Here is a 19,069-nt window from a genome sequence, read left to right as displayed (position 1 = left end):
TGGAGGCCCATATGATTGGACATGGTCGAAAAAAAAAAAAGAAAACATTATTTATTCAGTAAGTAAATGGACATATGAAACTGAATATCCACAAATCAAATACAAACATTGCATGCAAAACAAGGCTAATTGAATTTTTTTAAATATGCAATATTGGTATGGTGTTAAATAGTATAATATAACTATATATTTATTTCTAGGTGCTGGCTGAACAGGGTCTGGGCAAATATTGTGATTCCGAATTCATCAAGACTACGTCAAGAGAAATGCAGGAAGCACTGGACATGACGCAAGAGGAAATGGATAGGTACTTATCCATATCTTAGTCATTAGTAATATATATTAAATATTCTGACATTGCTTTCTATTCTTGAATATTCAATATTATTATGTAGGCAATATAATAACAATGCTTCGATTGAGATGAGCGCAACAGATGTCTGAATCGCGATTCTTTAAAGAAAATGCTTAATATTCTTGCAAGAAAAGACCTATTAGAAGGCTAAGACTTGAGGCATAATGTGGAGAAAGATGCCAAGCATCCTCTGTTGGTGAACTATTGGAAGAAAGTAGCAAACGACCGAGGCAGGCAATTGAATAGACCAAGACTCCAATAAGATCCTGATAAGATAAATTTGTTAAAGTAAATTAACATTTTTACTCTACATTACAGCTCATTACCGACTCTTTTTACGAAGAAAGGTTATTAGCCATTTTCCCAACCCATTGGGTGCTAATAAAGAATCAATTTAATTTTTTTGTTCAGCCGCAGGATCTAATCCTCGAGTTACAGCTTCATATACAGCCGATCTATCAACCAGTCCACTGTGGCCCAACGTTGTAGTAACTTGATGCAAGCCTCTTCCTACTGTTTCCACTCTTCCGGGTCTTTTATACTGCATTTTTCTACGTCTTACTTCTACTCAACTTAATTAGAATGATGCAATTTGCTCAGCGATGATGCCTTTTCGAGAAATGAGACCTGTTCATCTTCACTCCATGATCTTGATGCAGATTATGTTCGCAACGTTACCCATCAGAACCACGTAGAATGTACAAAACCACATCCTACTGAATTCAATTATAGCTAAACTGTTGACTTCATTCTTTTCACAGAGCTGCCCACACTTTGCTTTTACAAGAAAGACAAAGAAAGCAGGCTCAACTGCAACAGATACAACAAAATATGTCCGCCCAGCAAATGGCTTTGGTAATTATTATTTTACATCTATAAAAAAAATATGCTGCCAGACAGGTTAATAAAATACATTTGTATATAAAAAAATTATCTCATAATTACAAAACTGTTTATAAATTTAAGAAAAATTAGGACATAGTATTCTGTTAAGCAACAAAAAGACTACTATAAATTATTGTATGAAATATTATAATCATTGCTTAAATATGTTAATTATATTTATTTTGATATACAACAATAGTTCATGTGGATTTTCAAATAGTTAATATTATAATATTAATTACAAGAAACCCCACAGCGATGCATCAGTTACAAACCCAAAAAAGGTCTTGTATAAAATGTAACATTATTATTTAAATGAATAATGACGTAAACTCACAAACAACACTACATAAGTAAGTAATCAAAGCATGAATGTCAACAAAACGCCTCCGTTGTATTTATTTACAAATAATGTATTCAATGCTACGATTTAACCATATCAAAAATGTTCTGGATTCAACATTAAGTAATTTAGTGTTTCAGTAGAAAAGTGTAATACAATTTATATTGGTTCAACCTCTTGGTGCAATGTTATTTTGAATTTTCCAGGGCTACCCGGCAGACGGAATGGCCCCGGCACAATATCCTAGCAGTCCGACCCGAAACCCTCAGGGACCATTATAGCGGGGCCGACACTTATAGCCGAAACATCTCAACTACCCTAAATCCTGTGCTCACATCTGCCGTTTTCTTTATTTGTCTTCGCGAGCGATATGATGCAACGTTCACAGACGGTGTCAAGATAATTGACAGCTGTAACGCCACACGCTACACGAGAGATGATACTTTTGGAAAACTGATGAAATTACGTTGCCGTTAGTTCAACGACTATGAGAAATGGTAATGTTCGTCTTCACATGTATTGTCGTGAAGACAGTTCGCCGAGAAGAGTGTCAGCGGGCTTTTTTTATATAAATACAACAAAAAGGCTGGACAGTACTAATTATAAAATGTTATTATTGAAGGAAAATGTTCTAAATTTTAGAAATGTACCTACTGGCAAGTCAACAAAAATTTTGAATACAAGCTCCATAATTACTGTATAGAACAGAATATTTTTTTGAACAGAAAAAAAGTATGAAAGTAGATATTATACTCCAACAATGTTTCCCAAACTTACAGCATGTTCGTAATCCCTCCCTATAAAAATATAGATTTTATGTACCCTACTTTTGATAAGAAAAAATTAGGGCTATTATTACTGTGTAACTGTTGCAATATGATGTATAAAAACGAAAAAAAATTCAACCGCATACTCCTTCAAATATTTTAGACACCACAGTTTGGGAAGCACTGCTCTTAATCAGGACTTGTACCTATTTGTTAATCTTATAAAATAATCATTTTTGTTTTATTTATCCCACGGAAATAGAAAATCTTCATTATCGGTTTAAAGATGAACGATGAATGACTTAGATAGACAAAATAACATTTTTATTTTCTTTCAACCATTTCCAAACTGTCAAAAAAATGCAATTTCTCACTGCCAAATGTTTTTGAATTCAAAATTTTCCCAACTTGCTGTCAAAAATCAATTACACGCCTTTAAAAGGGATAGCAAATCTATTACAAAAACTGTGAACTTGAAGAGGTTCAAGAAATATGCCATATTTCTTTTGTAAATAAACTTTAGGGTGCAGGGGTAATTAATAATTATTGTAACCTTTCCGTGTCGCTCCCTATGTTTCGTTTAGGACTCACATATTGGAATTGTTACCTCTGGAATGATAGGTATAAATAATATATAGTAATATTTAACAATTTTTTCGTCTGCTTTGTGAGACACCAATAATTTTATTGTGTCATTCTTTCACACTTGCGATATGAATTATTTTAAATAAATTGTTTTGTATGTTTGAAACGTTACTCGGTGTATGGATTATTTAAATATTTAATATATTATATATATATATTATATGTTGGCAATTTTATCGAAATCTGGATGCAGAAACTTTACAATCCTAAACACAAATAAATATATAATATAATATGTAATATAAATTAATTTGAGATGTTCATAAATTGTTGTTATTATATTTTTTAGGTTGTTTTTAGAATTAACTTCTTTTAAGACAACGACATAGTCGTGTTTTATTTATATTATCTATTCATAGTCGATTCATCTGAAAAATTCTGCCAATTATTGTGCCACTGTTGTAGTTAATATACGATTTTGACATCTGGGTATATTAAATATAACGCAACAATTTGGGATCAAAGAAAAAGAACTGTCCTTTGGAGTGGACGAATTAAAAACAGTGTTAATAATGTATTGGGGAATCTAGTAATGTTTCTGCCGTCAAGTTTGGATATTGGATTGGTTATTAAATTAATTATATGGTGTCAAACATAGGTGCCTTCATCTTTTCGTGTGGAAAAAACCTCACTATACAGTAATACACACACAGACATTGAAAAACCTAAACAGAATTACATTCGCAAACACAAACTTACGCACACAACCATACTGACATGACAAAAATCCAATCTTTTTATTAGTATTTAATAGTTATCATAATAAAAATATTTATTATGTAATTTTTAATACTATATTATATACCTACTTACATTTACGATAGTTTAAATTCGAAGCACATTTTACAAAACCTTTTTCATCTTTTTATATTCTAAATTATTAAAATAATGTTGAAGAATATTCGATTCATTTCGTATTGATGGAAATTTAAATGAACATCTTGTATGTACATTTATACATTTTATATCAATCTGAAAAATATTAATTGTCAAACATGTTTAAATAAATATTGTCAATGTGTACAAAAATGAAATTAGAATAACCATGATCTCTATCGATGAAGAGTCTATTATGGCTACAGGTATAATTTCATATAAGGCTCTTGAAATCTCACAACAGACAACTTTTATTAATAATTTACTTAAAGCGTCAATTACATTGAGCTTCTTTACGAGCTGTTTGTTGGCGAATTTATAATCTGCCTGTAAAGTCGCCCAGTGTAATCATCGAACAAGCTAACAAGCAGGTTGTAAACACTCTACCGAGAAAAGTTGAAAGCCGGTCAACTTTACACGCTACACGCCGGCGTGTGGGCCTACTGCGTCTGCGCAGTAGCAACATCCCGGTAAAAAAACCAATTACGTTCTGTCAAAATAGTCGCTGACTTGTGGCTTCTCAGCGAATGGAAAGTTTTGTGTGTAATCATCAAATCGCAGTAGCTGAATCGCCCGCTTTTAAATTCGCCAAGAAACAGCTCGTAAAGAAGCTCAATGTAATTGACGCTTAACCTCTAAATGCAGTATGGCAGTTCAATATTTATGGAAACATTTTTCTTGCTTTCAATTCCTTAAAGTCCAAATAGCTCGATTTATTTTATATTTCAAACTTAACAACACATTTCTTCTCCTAACCGCGGGACCAGCCATTTTTTTTATCAGACAGGGTCTAATTTTTTCAACGATGACGCAATAAATGATAATTAATTTACACAATGATTTTACGATAATCCCAGTTTTGTCAAAATAATAAATCGTTTTTCACAAAAAATTAGACTTGTTTTATAAATTCTTTTGCTATAAACTACCGTTAACATTTTTCTGTATTATATATTATGTAAATAGCAAGTTATTGACACATGTAGATATTCTCATCGCATTGGTATGGTGAGAAATATATGATGTATTATTAAATCAACAATCAACCAATTTTTTGACAGGGTGTCTATGAAAATACATTATTACTTCTATTCAATAATAACTCTATACATGGATATTAAAATATAATCAAATTAACATAGTAAATTCTATTGTGCATCATTTGTACATGAAATAATGTTTACGAAGTCACAAAATAATTAAGTGACCACAATCATGTTACTCCTGCTTTTAATTACTTAAATACATAATGTTATGTATATTTATTGTAATCCCATGGATAAGTTGTTATAAAAAATAAAATCTAAAAATCAGTATTAATTCTGTTAAAATAATAATTTGAAATTTGATTCTGTCATTATATTATAATCAACTATATTATGAAAGATTGGTTAGCAGGATACATAAAGATTATGTTTAAAAAATAATAATATTTTATTGTGGACACGCGTTTGTTAGGAAGTTAGGAAGACAGTATACCGATAATATAAACATACCTATTTTATTTTATTTGATGCAATAAATTCACTGTGAACAATGAATTTTTAATTTGACAATAAACTCAAAATTTTAGTATTGGCGATTTAACAATAAAAGTAGTTAAGTAATTAAATTTATTAGCAAATTATTATTTCACATTTACCAAAAGAGGGTTTTTTAAATAAAAAATAATTTTATTGTTGTTACACTTGAAAGAAATAATGTTGAAGCGTTTGTTTCATGTGTCAAATTTTACTGTTGCGCGTATTTGATATTCTAAATTTTGTTAAACGTAGAATTAATAATACATTTTTTATCAAAAAGTTCCCCACTTAGCGAATCGAATTCGGAAATAACATTAAAACATTATCCGATCCGATATAGAATATCCCGCACATTCTAAAGACGTGAACTACATATAAAGTTTTCATCACATGTTCTACACATCCCGCCTAGTGCCTTTCTTATTCAAATGATAACACTGCAGAACAACCTAATCTCAAACCGTTAAATGTAAACATTTAGGTATTTAGGTATTCAAATGAAAACAATAACTCTTTAATCGTGTATGAATTACCATTAAATTCTTTGAACGTACTTATCTTTAGAATAGTGTGTCTGTATTCTAAATAATTGTTTGACTAGATATTTTTCAGTATTTTATAAATATTCTGTTTCATATACAGTTATAAAATCTGAACAATTAAACTTTGTAGGTTTTAATTACACACATACTTTTTTTAATTGAAAAAGGTTTCAAATATTTTAACCTAAATATGCTGTTGCATTATTATTACAATATTTACCGTCTGTCACAAAAAGAGTGTTTTTAATTTATCTTTATTTTCTTATGTATTTATAAAAACCTAAAATATTAAAATAAATTTACGAGTCATAATTCCTCAGTGTCTAAAATAACTGACAAATTTTATCAATTACATGTGAATTCAAAAAATCGTCATTCCTATGCGGACGTTTAAAAATTAGAACTAAGTGTTCTGTAAAAATTAATTATTCTGTGTGTTGAATATTAAAATATTTATCGATGGCAAATCATAATTGATTATAATAATTTTGATAGATCGGTGGCATTAAAAGAAATCTTTAATTATCATGTAACCCATTTCTTCAATATTTTTTATAAAATTAATAAAACGTCTTTGTATTAAATTAATTTTCTATGCCACAAACAAAAATGAGATATAAATCAAATTCTTATGTATAATCATTGAAAACTATTACATTTTTGTACTAATTCTCTGAAATTAAGTGAGTATGTATTATTAGGCTCGGCGCATACTTACAATTTTCTGTTATGTGACAGAAAAATATATTAAATAATGCTATAGGATCGCATCTTTTTAGCCACATAATGATACACCCCACACTCGTTCTTAAAACTATGAATTCTATTTATGACTGAACAATTTCGGAGCAGTAAGTCACACATCCGCACTGGGCTTTATTAGTCATCCATATAGGTACCAAAAATCGAATACATATTATGAATGTATGCAACCAAACAATAATTGTGACTAAACTATCAAATTATCAAGTTATGTTGTTTCTTCGAAAAGTTATATTTAAAGATACGAAATGAAAAGACTATAAAAAAAACAATTACAAATCAATTAACAAATATGATGAAGGTTTGAGAACTCATGTCATATTTTATTATTTCTGTATGATATTTTTTATTAATGTTACTTTAAATTCTTATACATACTGATTGGCATTTTGAATTCCTTTAAATATTACTCGTACAATACACAGTAGCTATACATTTCTATAATATTATTTCATTTATCAATTTAATAAACAAAATAGACATCTTACTTTTAACATCAGTAGGCAATTTCCTTGTTTTGTATGTTTGCGTTTCAAAAAATTACTTGAAAAAGTCTAAACCTGCCAACCAAAATTTACGCCGCTATCATGAATCTATGAACGATGAATGTCTTATGAGATCTTTTTAATATATCTTCTTTTTTTGTAAATTTGAGTGAGGTTAGATGACATTTTGATTTCACAATATTCGACTGTCAACATGAAATAAAGACATTATAAATTATATATTAACGGCTTTAGAAAGTTGTTTTTAAATGTTAATATGATTCAATCAATAAAAATATCTATCTAATTTTACAATTTTACTGTTCACTATGCCATCAAAAGATTGGATGAATTCTTGAGTTTCTATTACCAGCAACCTTCGGCAACATTATATAACTTTTACAACAATTTAACTAACCTACCTACCTTCATGTGTGTATTTCAAGTGATTACTCTCCCATTTAATTAATTATATATCGCTAAGGTATTAATAACACGTCCTGTAAAAGACGAATGATATTGGTACCAAGCTAATTAAATATTACATTCAAAATGATTTCTATTTGAACATGTTGACAGTTGCTTTATTGCGATCTATGTAATTTTTATATTCATATTCATGGATAGCCTCTTTATATTTATTTACACTTGAAACTTTTAGAGATTCTATACTGTCTCCAAAATGCCAAAAAAAAATCCTTCAGCTCCTTCGTTACTTGTTATTTCTGAATTTACTAAATTTAAAAAAAATTGTACCTTCTGACGATTACTTATAATATTATAAATAAATATATATGTAATATATTAATTAAACCAGTCCAATCAGTGAAGTATATTTATTAAGAAATGAACAATTACTATTGTGTATTAGACATCGTTTTCTTACAATATTAATAAAAAAGTTTTATTGAATTTTAATCTGTAGTCGTTTTATTTATTCGAATGCATTGTTGTCGAACTGACCAAATAAATATTTGGAAACGTCTGACAGTGCATATTCAGTGAATTGGTGGTCGGTGTTTTGGTCTTCTGGGCCTTCCTTACTGTGTGTGACTTTGTGTAAATATGGCTCGGGTTAATCATACCGGGATGTGCTCAAACTTTCTCCTAGCCCTCTCAAAAATGGATGAACTCACCTAACCCTCTTTTATATGGCAATTTATATTCAAATAAATTTATTACTTATGTAAACTGGAACCAGGGCCTGGGATAATATTAAGAGATCAGGGTAAACTTTGAAACATATATTTGCGAAATTGGCAGACATGTGTACAATAAACATCTAGTTAAATCTATAATACATGTTAAAATTGTTAAAATCTGGTTTCATTGGTCAGGAGTTTTATATATTATAACAATTAATATTCATTTTGTTTATTGAATGTGCATTTCAATAAAATTAGTATCATAATAAACTGTATTGTTTTCTGTCTTAAAAATATTATGACAGATGAGGTAGATTGAAAATATGTACAGAAATACATATAACAAAACATCGAACATACAAAAAAAAACAACTACATACATAGATACTACTGACATAATTGTCTTATTAGGTACATTAATTTGTATCTTTGTATAAATTTTCATTTCATTACACTGTCGAAAAGCAATAAATATTTACTACATCTATCACAATAACTTCCGTAAATGCAAAACTTCATAAAACACGTAATAAATAATATTTTTATAAACTTTTGTTGTATTTTAACTGTAAATTTATAGATTTGTTACTACGTAATTCACAATACATTTAGGACCACTTACATATTATTATTTTATTGTAAATATTGCAACACAAGTTATAATAATACTATTGCAACACAAGTTATAATAATACTATCTATACATATACTTATATATTCATCATCATCAAATTTAATTAATAACAGTATAAAAGATTTAAAATATCATGGTAACATTTTTCTTTGTTTCAAAATCTTGAGATACATTTTTAATTAAAATTTGCAATAAATGACTAGACTTCAACAATAGTACATAATTTCAAATCAACAAATAATTATTGATTATTTCAGTGACTATGTGGACCTAATAAAAACGTTACGATTAAAAATAAATTAATTAATTTAAAATTTCGATGGAGCAATCTGTAAAGTACCCTTAACCACCATATGGCCAATCATTATACGATTTTTCACTATAATAGTTTTTTTTTTAAATTATGGCGCAATTTTAATTTACAGCCCATTTTTTCCAATATGGGTTTAACCAAAAACAATACTTATCAATATTTTCGACATCGAGAAATATAATATGCCCGTACAAATATAAGTATTCATAAAAAAATTGGGCAAATAAATACAACTATGTGGACCAGTCATCATAAAATTTAACAAATGGCACGTGACATAAACAACTCAGTTGACAGTTAACTTCGAAGGATTTGTCAAAAGCACTTTTACACTTCAAAGATGGAATGAACATCTTACTTCAAATTGATGCTGATGAAGGACACAGTTATTTTTGCTATGTTAAGTAATGCGATTTTGAAATAAATACATTGCTATTTCAACAGGGCATTTAAAGATTTTCTAACTTTTTTCTAAAATTTGAACGGATAGATGCTTCGTTATATGACATTTTGCTTCACAGTCAACTGTCAAGTGAGGTATTAGTGTTCACAGGTCCAATACTCAATTATTGAATGTAAAAAGTTTGACTTGGTGTGCGGCAGCTGGTGTAGTAAAAATCCCTCTCTCGTTTCTTTATTCAAACACTCACCGTGAAAGCATTTGACATTTCATATTTGTGTGTATTGTAAGTCATTTAAATGTGCTATTTGAAAAGTGATGGTAGGAAGATTATAAATCGTACTGTGAAGAAGGAAAACGACAAAAAGAGTTTATTTAGCCCATAAATCAAGAAAGAATCGCAGATGAGATAGGAAAAATTGTTCAACATTTCAACGTTGAGATATAACTAAAAATATCCTAACTCTATGGGAAAAAATTGTTATATGCCACTGTATTCTATATTCTTGTATTTATCAAGTATGAGGGGTGTAATATCTTCCTGGCATATTACTATCACGATACTTATAACAACATGAACCCTCAAGTTAAACTTGTCACATTCTACAATACACTTGTTATTATCCTTATTCAATGCCGCTCCAATGGGAGGCTCAATATCTTCCAGGCCCGCCAGATAGTTTTCCAAGTATAATTGAGATCACCAACCGTTGTCTTTCTCTGGGTCCCTGTGAGAACTCTTTTCAACACTGCTTCAACCAATCTCGCACCTTAACTTGTTTCGGAGGTTAATTTTAACGTATGTTTCTTCTTGTGGTGATTCAAAGACTTGAGAGTAACGTAAGAACTGCTGCATTCTTCACAAATAAATGGTTTCTTTCCAGAGTGTGTCAATTTGTGAACCTTCAGACCGGTCAGATCTTTACTCGTGTAAGTGCATATATCACACGAGTAAGGCTTATCTTTGGAGTGCTTCAGCTTGTGGCGTTTCAGGTTACTCGGCCGTCCGCATACATACTCGCACTCTCCACATGAAAATGGCTTCTCTCCCGAGTGAATTATCTTATGCGACTTTAAATTATTGACAAAATTACTTGTGTAACTGCACTTATCACATGCAAAAAGCTTGTCTCTCGCATGCATCTGTTTGTGGCTCCTTAAATTGCTGAACTTTCGGCAGGTATAACTGCATTCACTGCAATAAAATGGCGCCTCGACGTTATGTAAACGTTTATGTATTTTTAATTCGCTCAAATCTTCACAAGCATAGTCACAAAAACCACACTTTAATGGCGTATTAACATCCCGAACTGGCTCTTTTTGCATGACATCTGATACAATATTTGAACTAGAAGAAACATCTGAATCGCAGTCTTTTATTTCAATTAAATTTACATGGCTGAAGTAATCTAAATGACTGTTTGGTTTAAATAGGAGCGGGAAAAAATCACTAAAATCTGTTGCCAAGTAACCGTCGTTTGTAGGACTTAAAGACTTTGTGACATTTTCTTCTTTGATAGCATCTCTTGGATTGTGCAGTATATCTATTTGGCTCTCATCTTTAATTTTGGGTAAGACTGAATCGTGTGACAAATCAATTTCAGATTCAATATCTATAACAGCGCTGTTAGAAAGAGAATGCGGTATTCGGTTAGATGATTTTCGGACAGGTTTGTGAAACTGCTTCAATAATCTGCTGTGGAAATTATACGTAATTAAAGATCCTGACGATACTTTGAGAGGAACTTCATTTGAGTCGTATTCTGTCATTTTATTTAAATCAACCATAGCATGATTAATATAAAACAAGGGCAGTCATTATTCTGAAATAATAAATAAAATTGTCATTAGATTCAACCACAGAACAGACAAAATTCTGAGAGGCTATATACCAATACAGTAAATTTTGACGCAGGGTTTTGAATGTGAGAGTCCTACGAAAATGAACCAAGCATTATACTGCCCTTCCAAGGAAAAAGGCAATAACTCGCAAAATTTGTGAAATTGAGTTATGAATGTCATCTGTTAGGTAATTTTGAAAGCTATATATTCTGTTCACTTTAAAATCAGTATTATCACTAAAATACCGTTAAAATCATTAGTGAAAAAAGACATCTTCTAAAATAAAACATACAATTTTAGCAAAAAGGCAGTAATTGCACCTGTTCATTGCAGTTACTGCTCGTTTATTATTACTTTGTTTGTATTTTAACATCCTACTAATAAAAATTATCACTGTTTTTTATTAATTCACAGTACTAAAGTTTGAAAAAAACACATTATATCATTTATCTCGAAAGTGTATGAGAGTCAGTTACTGCCTTCTTCCTTAGAAGGGCAGTATAGACGTGCAATAGTGCGTGTTACACCAATATTAAATGAGCATCAATGCATAAACCGAGAGCAATTGTCAGTATTCGACGTATGACGTATTCTTGACACGTATTTAAATTTATCCCGTATTCTTCCTTACTCAAGATCGGTTGCCTGCTTCTTCTTACCCATTAGGTATTTCATTTCCTATTATTTCTGAGTTCCCTGAATTCAACTTATATGCTAAATATGTGTTCATTAGATTGGTATCTCGAAATACGACCAACCCTCAAAAATTCACTTCGCTAGATCGAATTTGAATCCATTACAACCGTGGCGGTCAAGAAAGAGCTTAGGGCACTTAGTTTACCTGCGGGAGAGGAGGAAAAAACACTGAAGATGATAATTCCTTACATCTGCAAGTTTTATCGACTTAAGTATATGTACATATTACAATACAAATCTATGATACCATAATTAATAAGAATTTGTAATATACACAAATGTAAATTGAACCCTACCAGCTACCTCCCAGAGGTTGTTCGTTCCCCCATGTGTTGTCAATATAACAGAAAGGGTATGAAATATTTTCATTGTTTGTTCTGTTTATAGGGTATGCCAGGAAAGTAGTCGAAATATTAAGGACACACAATTTGAATTTAAAATTTTAGCATTTTAGCAAAGACAATAAATTATATCATGGAGTTCAGACGCCAAGAGACATTTTATATTCGTCAGAGTAAATATTCTAAGGTTAAGTATGACTGAAAATTATCAAGATATATACTCAAATTGAAGTAGGTAGGTACTTACATAGAATTTATGTTTTTCTATGAAATGTCTAATCATTATCCAGATTAATATCAATTATTATTTTAAATACATTACCTACATATTCATTTTATTTTCAATGACTACGGATTATATTCGGGATTCTTGTTGAAAACGACATTATAATATTAGGTAGGTACTAAAAAATCAATCAATTTGTTGTGATATTAACAATGAAACCTATGCTGTCAGATTTGACAGCTATTGAAAACTAATATTTAGGTACGTAGATATTACTGATATAGTTATTTAAAATCATTTATTACTTATATAATAGTCCATTAATTGTCTAACCTGTCGAACTATTTTGCAAGTTTTAATTTATTTCCATGGATAGACAGCCAAAAATATTGAATTTCAAATGTCAATCTTTCACCTACTGACTTCTTTCTTTGTTTTGGATTTACCATAGACAACAAACATAATAAATACTAGGTCAATAATAGACAGTTTTTTCAACACTATGATTTTTTTTCAATCTATACTTGGAACAAAGAGATTAGACTTCTCCAGTCTTTCAATCTCTTTGACTTGGAACTTCCTAAAATGTTATGTTCATATTTTATTCAGCAGTCATAAAAATTTCTATGTCAATATATTTTCAGTCACGTAAAAAATTTTTAATCTTTTTAAAAAAATGTATTACACCTAGTCCAAAAATGTCCAATATCGCACTAACGCTATTTTTAATTTTTTTTAAAACAGTTTTTCTTTATTATTTCCAAATGTGCTGAAATCCACATATGATAATAATTATATTGTGCGGGAAACGACGAAATAGATCCAATATGCTGGCGTACAAGTTCATCCATTGGTCCATACTCCATCCAAAATTCGCGCTGACGTGCATGTACGTCCGTACCTACTCCTCAAAGTGTTTGTGGAGTAAACCAGCTTAACTCCCGTTGCCATGATGGTCTCGCAGTAAAGAATTGACCTAAAATCATAGATACCCCACTTATTATTATATACATAAACTACGCTACTAGTAGTAATAAGTCTACTTTTAGCTATTTGTAGATAAAATATTTAGGCATAAAAAGAAAAATGTATAAGTAGTTGAATTGAATGTTTTATATGTAAAATTAATCATTTTTCGAAAGTCCAATCAATATTTTGATTAGACAGTGACAGGGCTATCTAGAAAGATATACGTTAGAGAAACTCATATAATAGTAATATAAACATGAGACACTATTTTAAAATGGCATTTGTTAGTCAGAGATAGAAATTTATGTCTTTGTTCAACATAATTATGTGAAGGATGCATTCAGCTATAGCCTCCCACAATATATCAAACCTTGGAAGTATAAATTTTTCAAATGCATCTGACGATAAATGCCAAAGCAACGCTTAATATAATGTTATCAGTGTTCATTTTAGCATGTCAACTTCACTTTATATAGCTTTTATTCCAAAAGACTGACCGGAAGGCGTCAGTGTTATTGAGCCCGTCATAAAATTCCTTTTTACCTAGATTTTGAACACAGACCCTTATTGCCAGGTATGTAAGAATTACATCAGTTTGTGGGCAATGTGCATTTGAAAACTTCGAGCGACCTAAACAAAAAAACATAATATTTTGGTACACAGCGGGCAGTCGGTTCGATTTGTGCGTACTCGAATCATCTACACGTCGATAATCAAATTGACAAATATTTTACTTTGAAAATATTTAATCATGCCGAGAAGGTATATAAATAAATACCCTTCATCGAAATCAGATAGCTACAGAAAATGTAGGTATGTTCTAATGACTAGCATCAATAATATATTTGTATCTATAGTTAACTGTAGCTTTGTATCTTGCGGTGCAGTTAATACGATATTCTAAAATATCCTTTTTTTGACGATATTACTGTAAATAATACCTACATATATTAGTTTTTTTAAATTAAAAAAGATTATAAATGAGACATTATTTTGTTGGTCCATGGTTGGTCTGTAATAAATTATATTGTCGTCGTAAATCACTAATAATAGCTTTCATCCGAAAATAATATCGAGTCAGCAAATGCAATTCAAGTACAACTAGGTAGTAGACGTCGGGTTTCTTTTATTTATGAAGTAGACACACAGTTGCAAAAAATATTTTATAGTGTTTTCAGTAAAGTTACCTATATTCAAACTTTCTCATCGGACAAATCGGTATAATAGCTTTTAGTAGGTACAATGAATATTTACTTTTATCTTTTTACATTTTTACATTTTTATCTTTTAATTTTATACCAATAATAAAATTATAAAGTAGGTACCTACTTACATACCTAATACGTAAATAAATAATCATAGTGAACCTGTTGTGTTTACATGATTATTGTGTTATAATATTATATATTATTAACCCTACATAATATGTCCATAAAATCGGTGAATTGTAGTTAGGTACGTACAAGAAATTCATTTTAAGTTAATGAATCATTTTGCTTCTAATTTCATAAGTACTAAATAATATTATTGTATAAATAAATAGTATCATACTCAATCTGATGTAGGTATACACATAATAATATATTATTACACAGGCGGACCTCGACTTTCGAACGTTTGACTTTCGCACAATTCGCTATTTTTTCGCACATTTAAAAAAAATCGTTTTTCTAAAACGTCGCGCTGGGGTAAAGATATCCCCCTATCGCTCGTTCACAAGCAAGTGCATTTCTTGCATCACTTGCATCCTGCTCACACCCGTCACTGCTTGTGAGCTAGCTAGGATAGGTTTAGTGAGTGAGAAACGGAAAAACTGCAGTGTTGATACGAACAAAAAGAAATCAACGACTCATAAACTTCACACGATCAAGACAAAGATGGAAATTATTAGACGTTCTCATGGCGGTGAATCTTTTGCATCAATCGGACGTTCGTATGATACAAACAGGTCTATGATAAATGTTGTGATAATTGTGGAAATATATCTTTAAAGATTGTTTCCAAAAGACACGGCATAGTTATGGATGAAATGGAAAAATCTTTGTCATCATGGATCGTTGACCAACATCAAAAAGGTGTCACTTTGAGTATTTCAATTCTTCAAGCGAAGGCTCTTAGTTTTCACAAAGATTGGAAGGCTAGATTAAAAGAAGATTCTAACACGATTTTTCAAGCAAGGAACGGTTGGTTTAACAACTTTAAAATGAGGTATTCTTTTCTTAATATTAAATTCACTGGAGAATCGGCTGATGCAGATAAAAATGCTGCAAAAGAATTTATTTCCTCATTATCCAAAATTATTGAAGATGGAGAATATTCCTCTAGCCAAATATTTAATGTAGATGAGACAGGTTTATTTTGGAAAAAATGCCTAGTCGTACATTCTTATCTAAGGAAGAATCAGTTGCCCCTGGGCATAAACCTTCTAAAAACCGATTGACATAGCTTCTTGGTGGAAACTTAGCTGGTGATTTAAAATTGATGCCAATGTTAATTTATCAAGCAGAGCATTGAAAGGGAAAGATAAAGAATTGCTTCCAGTATTCCAGCTGGGTAATCAAATAAAAAAGCCTGGGTTACTGCGTTAATATTTAAAGATTGGTTCACTTTGCATTTCGTGCCAGCAGTTAAGCCAATATTGTAAAGTTAATAATTTACCATCTAAATTATTTTATTTAAAATAAGAAAAAGAAGAATGGCAAACGGTTAACTCTTGATAACTTTTTAAGGGAAACACCCGCAAACCCCACTTAAACATGTCTCTTAAACGCCTCTTAAACATCTTATATTTACTTGATAAATAAATATTTTAAAATACACACAATTTTTTTTTTTTTTTACTTCCCTCTACTTTCAAACATTTAACATTCGCACATACTCTCAGGAACCAATTATGTGCGAAAGTCGAGGTCCTCCTGTATCATTTCTCAGTGGTGAAGGGTTGAGGTAGGCTTTTAGAATCCGACATAAATCGTGCATTGTGAGTCATACGTATCTATTTGTTTTTATTGAACTAATACTACAATAATTTACATATGGTGTTGGATAGTTTTTAAAAATCAACTAAACCTAGCCGAAATAAAACCATAATAGTTTCGGTACGCTTTAGGCAATCTGAAAATTTTGTGCACGCTTTTTCATTCATACTTATTTCTTTTCATTGAATATAAAATACATATTATTACACGTCATGTTGTTGGTATTTTTTTTTAATTCATGATGTCCTGCCTAAACCAAACAATATTCTGATACAAAATATTATTCCATCTATAAAATATCAAAAATTATGTATAATTTAATGGGAGTATTTTAGATATTTTATAAATAGAGAAGTATTTTTTTCGCGGGGTTTAATTGAATTTTAAAAACTAACCAGTACCTACCATCTGTAAATAATTGTAGTTTTAGTTCAATGAAAACAAATATGTATGACTGACGAAGTTTAGTGTGCACTATTTATTTCAGACCTCAACAGCTTACCTCCACCCTTCGCCACTGTAATATTTCTCTGTACCCATGTCCGAAAAATTAGTTCATGTTTTGTAGGTTTACCATTTCAAATGGACATCGACCGTACATAATGGTATTGACTAAATTTAATGTAAATAGCAAAAAAACCTCAATCTGCAAAAAATGTTTTAATGTATTTTGTATTATAATAATGTAATATTTTTTCTTAATATGGTTTCATTTCATAGAGTGAGTAGGTAGGATTCTTAAAAAGATAATAATAGGTAATTTTATTATTTAAGTTGTAATTTTACGTTTATAATATTATGTTTCCTTAATATTTTAGGTATTTTTATTTTAGTATGTAAGCAATACAACTTAATATGTTCATTAAAATATATCGAAGTCAATATTATTTCATATGAGGCGTCTAATTACAAAAAGTGACAAGTCCACAATTCAATATTTTCAGGAAACAACGTTTTTATGTTTCTAGCTTCAATTATTTGTTTTAACGTGAGATTATTTTTTCCGTTGTATTCTATGTCGAAATTAGAACCAAATGGCAATTTGTTTCAGCCGATAAACTCTTAAATGTAATAAATATAGGCAAAATAAAATTGGACTTAGCGCTACTTGTACTTCACTTTTTAATTTATCCCGCATAAGGCACATATTTCCGTGGCACTGTCATAAGTTTATCAGATGCTACAGCATGGGAGACGCCCTTTTCAATATTGAACGTTCCCTTATTGGTTGACATAAACACGCGCGAAATCAACCAAGCTTTAAATAATATGAAAAACGGACTTGGCGCTTTTTGTAATAAATTGAGACTTAAAATATTTTTTTTCGTAGGGTTATGTCGCGTTTTGGAATTTATAGATCAATACATATTGTGTAAAATTATACAAAGAATACGTGCGTATTTTTTTCTCGATTTTGACCAAATGTGGACTTATCGCTTTTTGGAATTAGACGCCTCATATACTAGGTATCTATTATTTTATGAGGCGAACGCAATAACGAACGCCTGCACATGTGTTATTCTACTGATACACCCCTGTTACAGGCGGGCTTCTCCCGGTGTAAAATAATCATTTAGTAGCTATAAGTCGAAACGTAACCCTGACCTCTAGAAACGGCTTCATAAAACATCTAATCTGATTCCTTGCTCAACCACGTAAGTATTTTTTTTTATTAATAAGTAAAGGCCTTCGTCCGGTGTGTGAAAATCATATACTGGGCGGAGGTGTAATTAAGATAAATTTAATTTGATTTAAAAAGTATAAATGATGATGGATGAAAGAGATAATTTTAAGACTAAATATAAGTATTCAAATATAATAAATTTTGCCGCGCATTGTGCGTGAAATCCTCGCGCGCCGGCGCCAGGGTCAGGCTCGTGATTCGCCGAATCAAAGATCACGCGATAAAATTTGGCCAATCACGAGAGTCCTTTTTGCTGGATGGCGTCGGTACGAGGAATTTAAAAAGAAAAAGAAAAAAAATTAGTGAGCGTCCGGTTTTAGAACGATACGGACTGACGACTGTAACTGTAAAAAACTACAAAATAACCTTGTCAAACTCAAGATTAAAATATATACCTAATACCAAGTTACACACAAGAAAGTCTTAGTGTTTTATTTAACCACAAACATAAATATATCGTTCCTTTTTTTTTGTGAATCCGGGGTTCGATGGACACCTGAGCTAGCCGCTGGAACCCCGGGGATCTCAGATGGACACCTGAGCTAGCCGATGGAACCCCGGGTATCTCACTACCTTACAACCTTCGGCACTTCGGATGAATTAGCCATCTCCACTCTCCGTGAAATGACAGCGTGTGTTGGTTGTTACATTTAAAACA

General features: G+C 30.7%; 2 protein-coding genes across 5 annotated transcripts in view; one reads left to right on the top strand and one right to left on the bottom strand.

The window, feature by feature from the left end:
- Window positions 1–2,704, top strand: part of Ca-alpha1D (Ca[2+]-channel protein alpha[[1]] subunit D) — a 79,559-nt gene extending 76,855 nt beyond the window's left edge. For all 3 annotated transcript variants that reach the window (XM_085953983.1, XM_085953982.1, XM_085953984.1), the window contains 3 exons: window positions 201–307; window positions 1,117–1,210; window positions 1,790–2,704. In XM_085953983.1, the coding sequence (XP_085810109.1) occupies window positions 201–307; window positions 1,117–1,210; window positions 1,790–1,864 (276 nt within the window). In that variant the 3' untranslated portion in view covers window positions 1,865–2,704. The remainder of the gene's footprint in view (window positions 1–200; window positions 308–1,116; window positions 1,211–1,789) is intronic.
- Window positions 2,705–9,360: 6,656 nt separating this feature from the next.
- On the bottom strand, window positions 9,361–13,218 carry LOC147067450 (uncharacterized). Of its 2 annotated transcripts, none has more exons than XM_085954310.1 (2): window positions 13,114–13,218; window positions 9,361–11,498 (listed from the first exon to the last, which is right to left on the bottom strand). In XM_085954310.1, exon 2 carries the CDS (start codon window positions 11,461–11,463, stop codon window positions 10,447–10,449), a length of 1,017 nt encoding a protein of 338 aa, XP_085810436.1. In that variant the 5' UTR covers window positions 11,464–11,498; window positions 13,114–13,218; the 3' UTR covers window positions 9,361–10,446. The 2 variants fall into 2 exon arrangements, with proteins under 2 accessions (XP_085810436.1, XP_085810438.1); XM_085954312.1 differs by having other exon boundaries at window positions 13,086–13,206.
- Window positions 13,219–19,069: the final 5,851 nt, after the last annotated feature.

This window comes from Rhyacophila brunnea, unplaced genomic scaffold (assembly GCF_057557595.1).
Source record: "Rhyacophila brunnea isolate RB1 unplaced genomic scaffold, BYU_Rbru_1.0 scaffold_4, whole genome shotgun sequence".
Taxonomy (NCBI): Eukaryota; Metazoa; Arthropoda; class Insecta; order Trichoptera; family Rhyacophilidae; genus Rhyacophila; species Rhyacophila brunnea.
The sequence above is the reverse complement of the archived record's forward strand: the minus strand, read 5'-3'. Positions and strand labels throughout refer to the sequence as shown.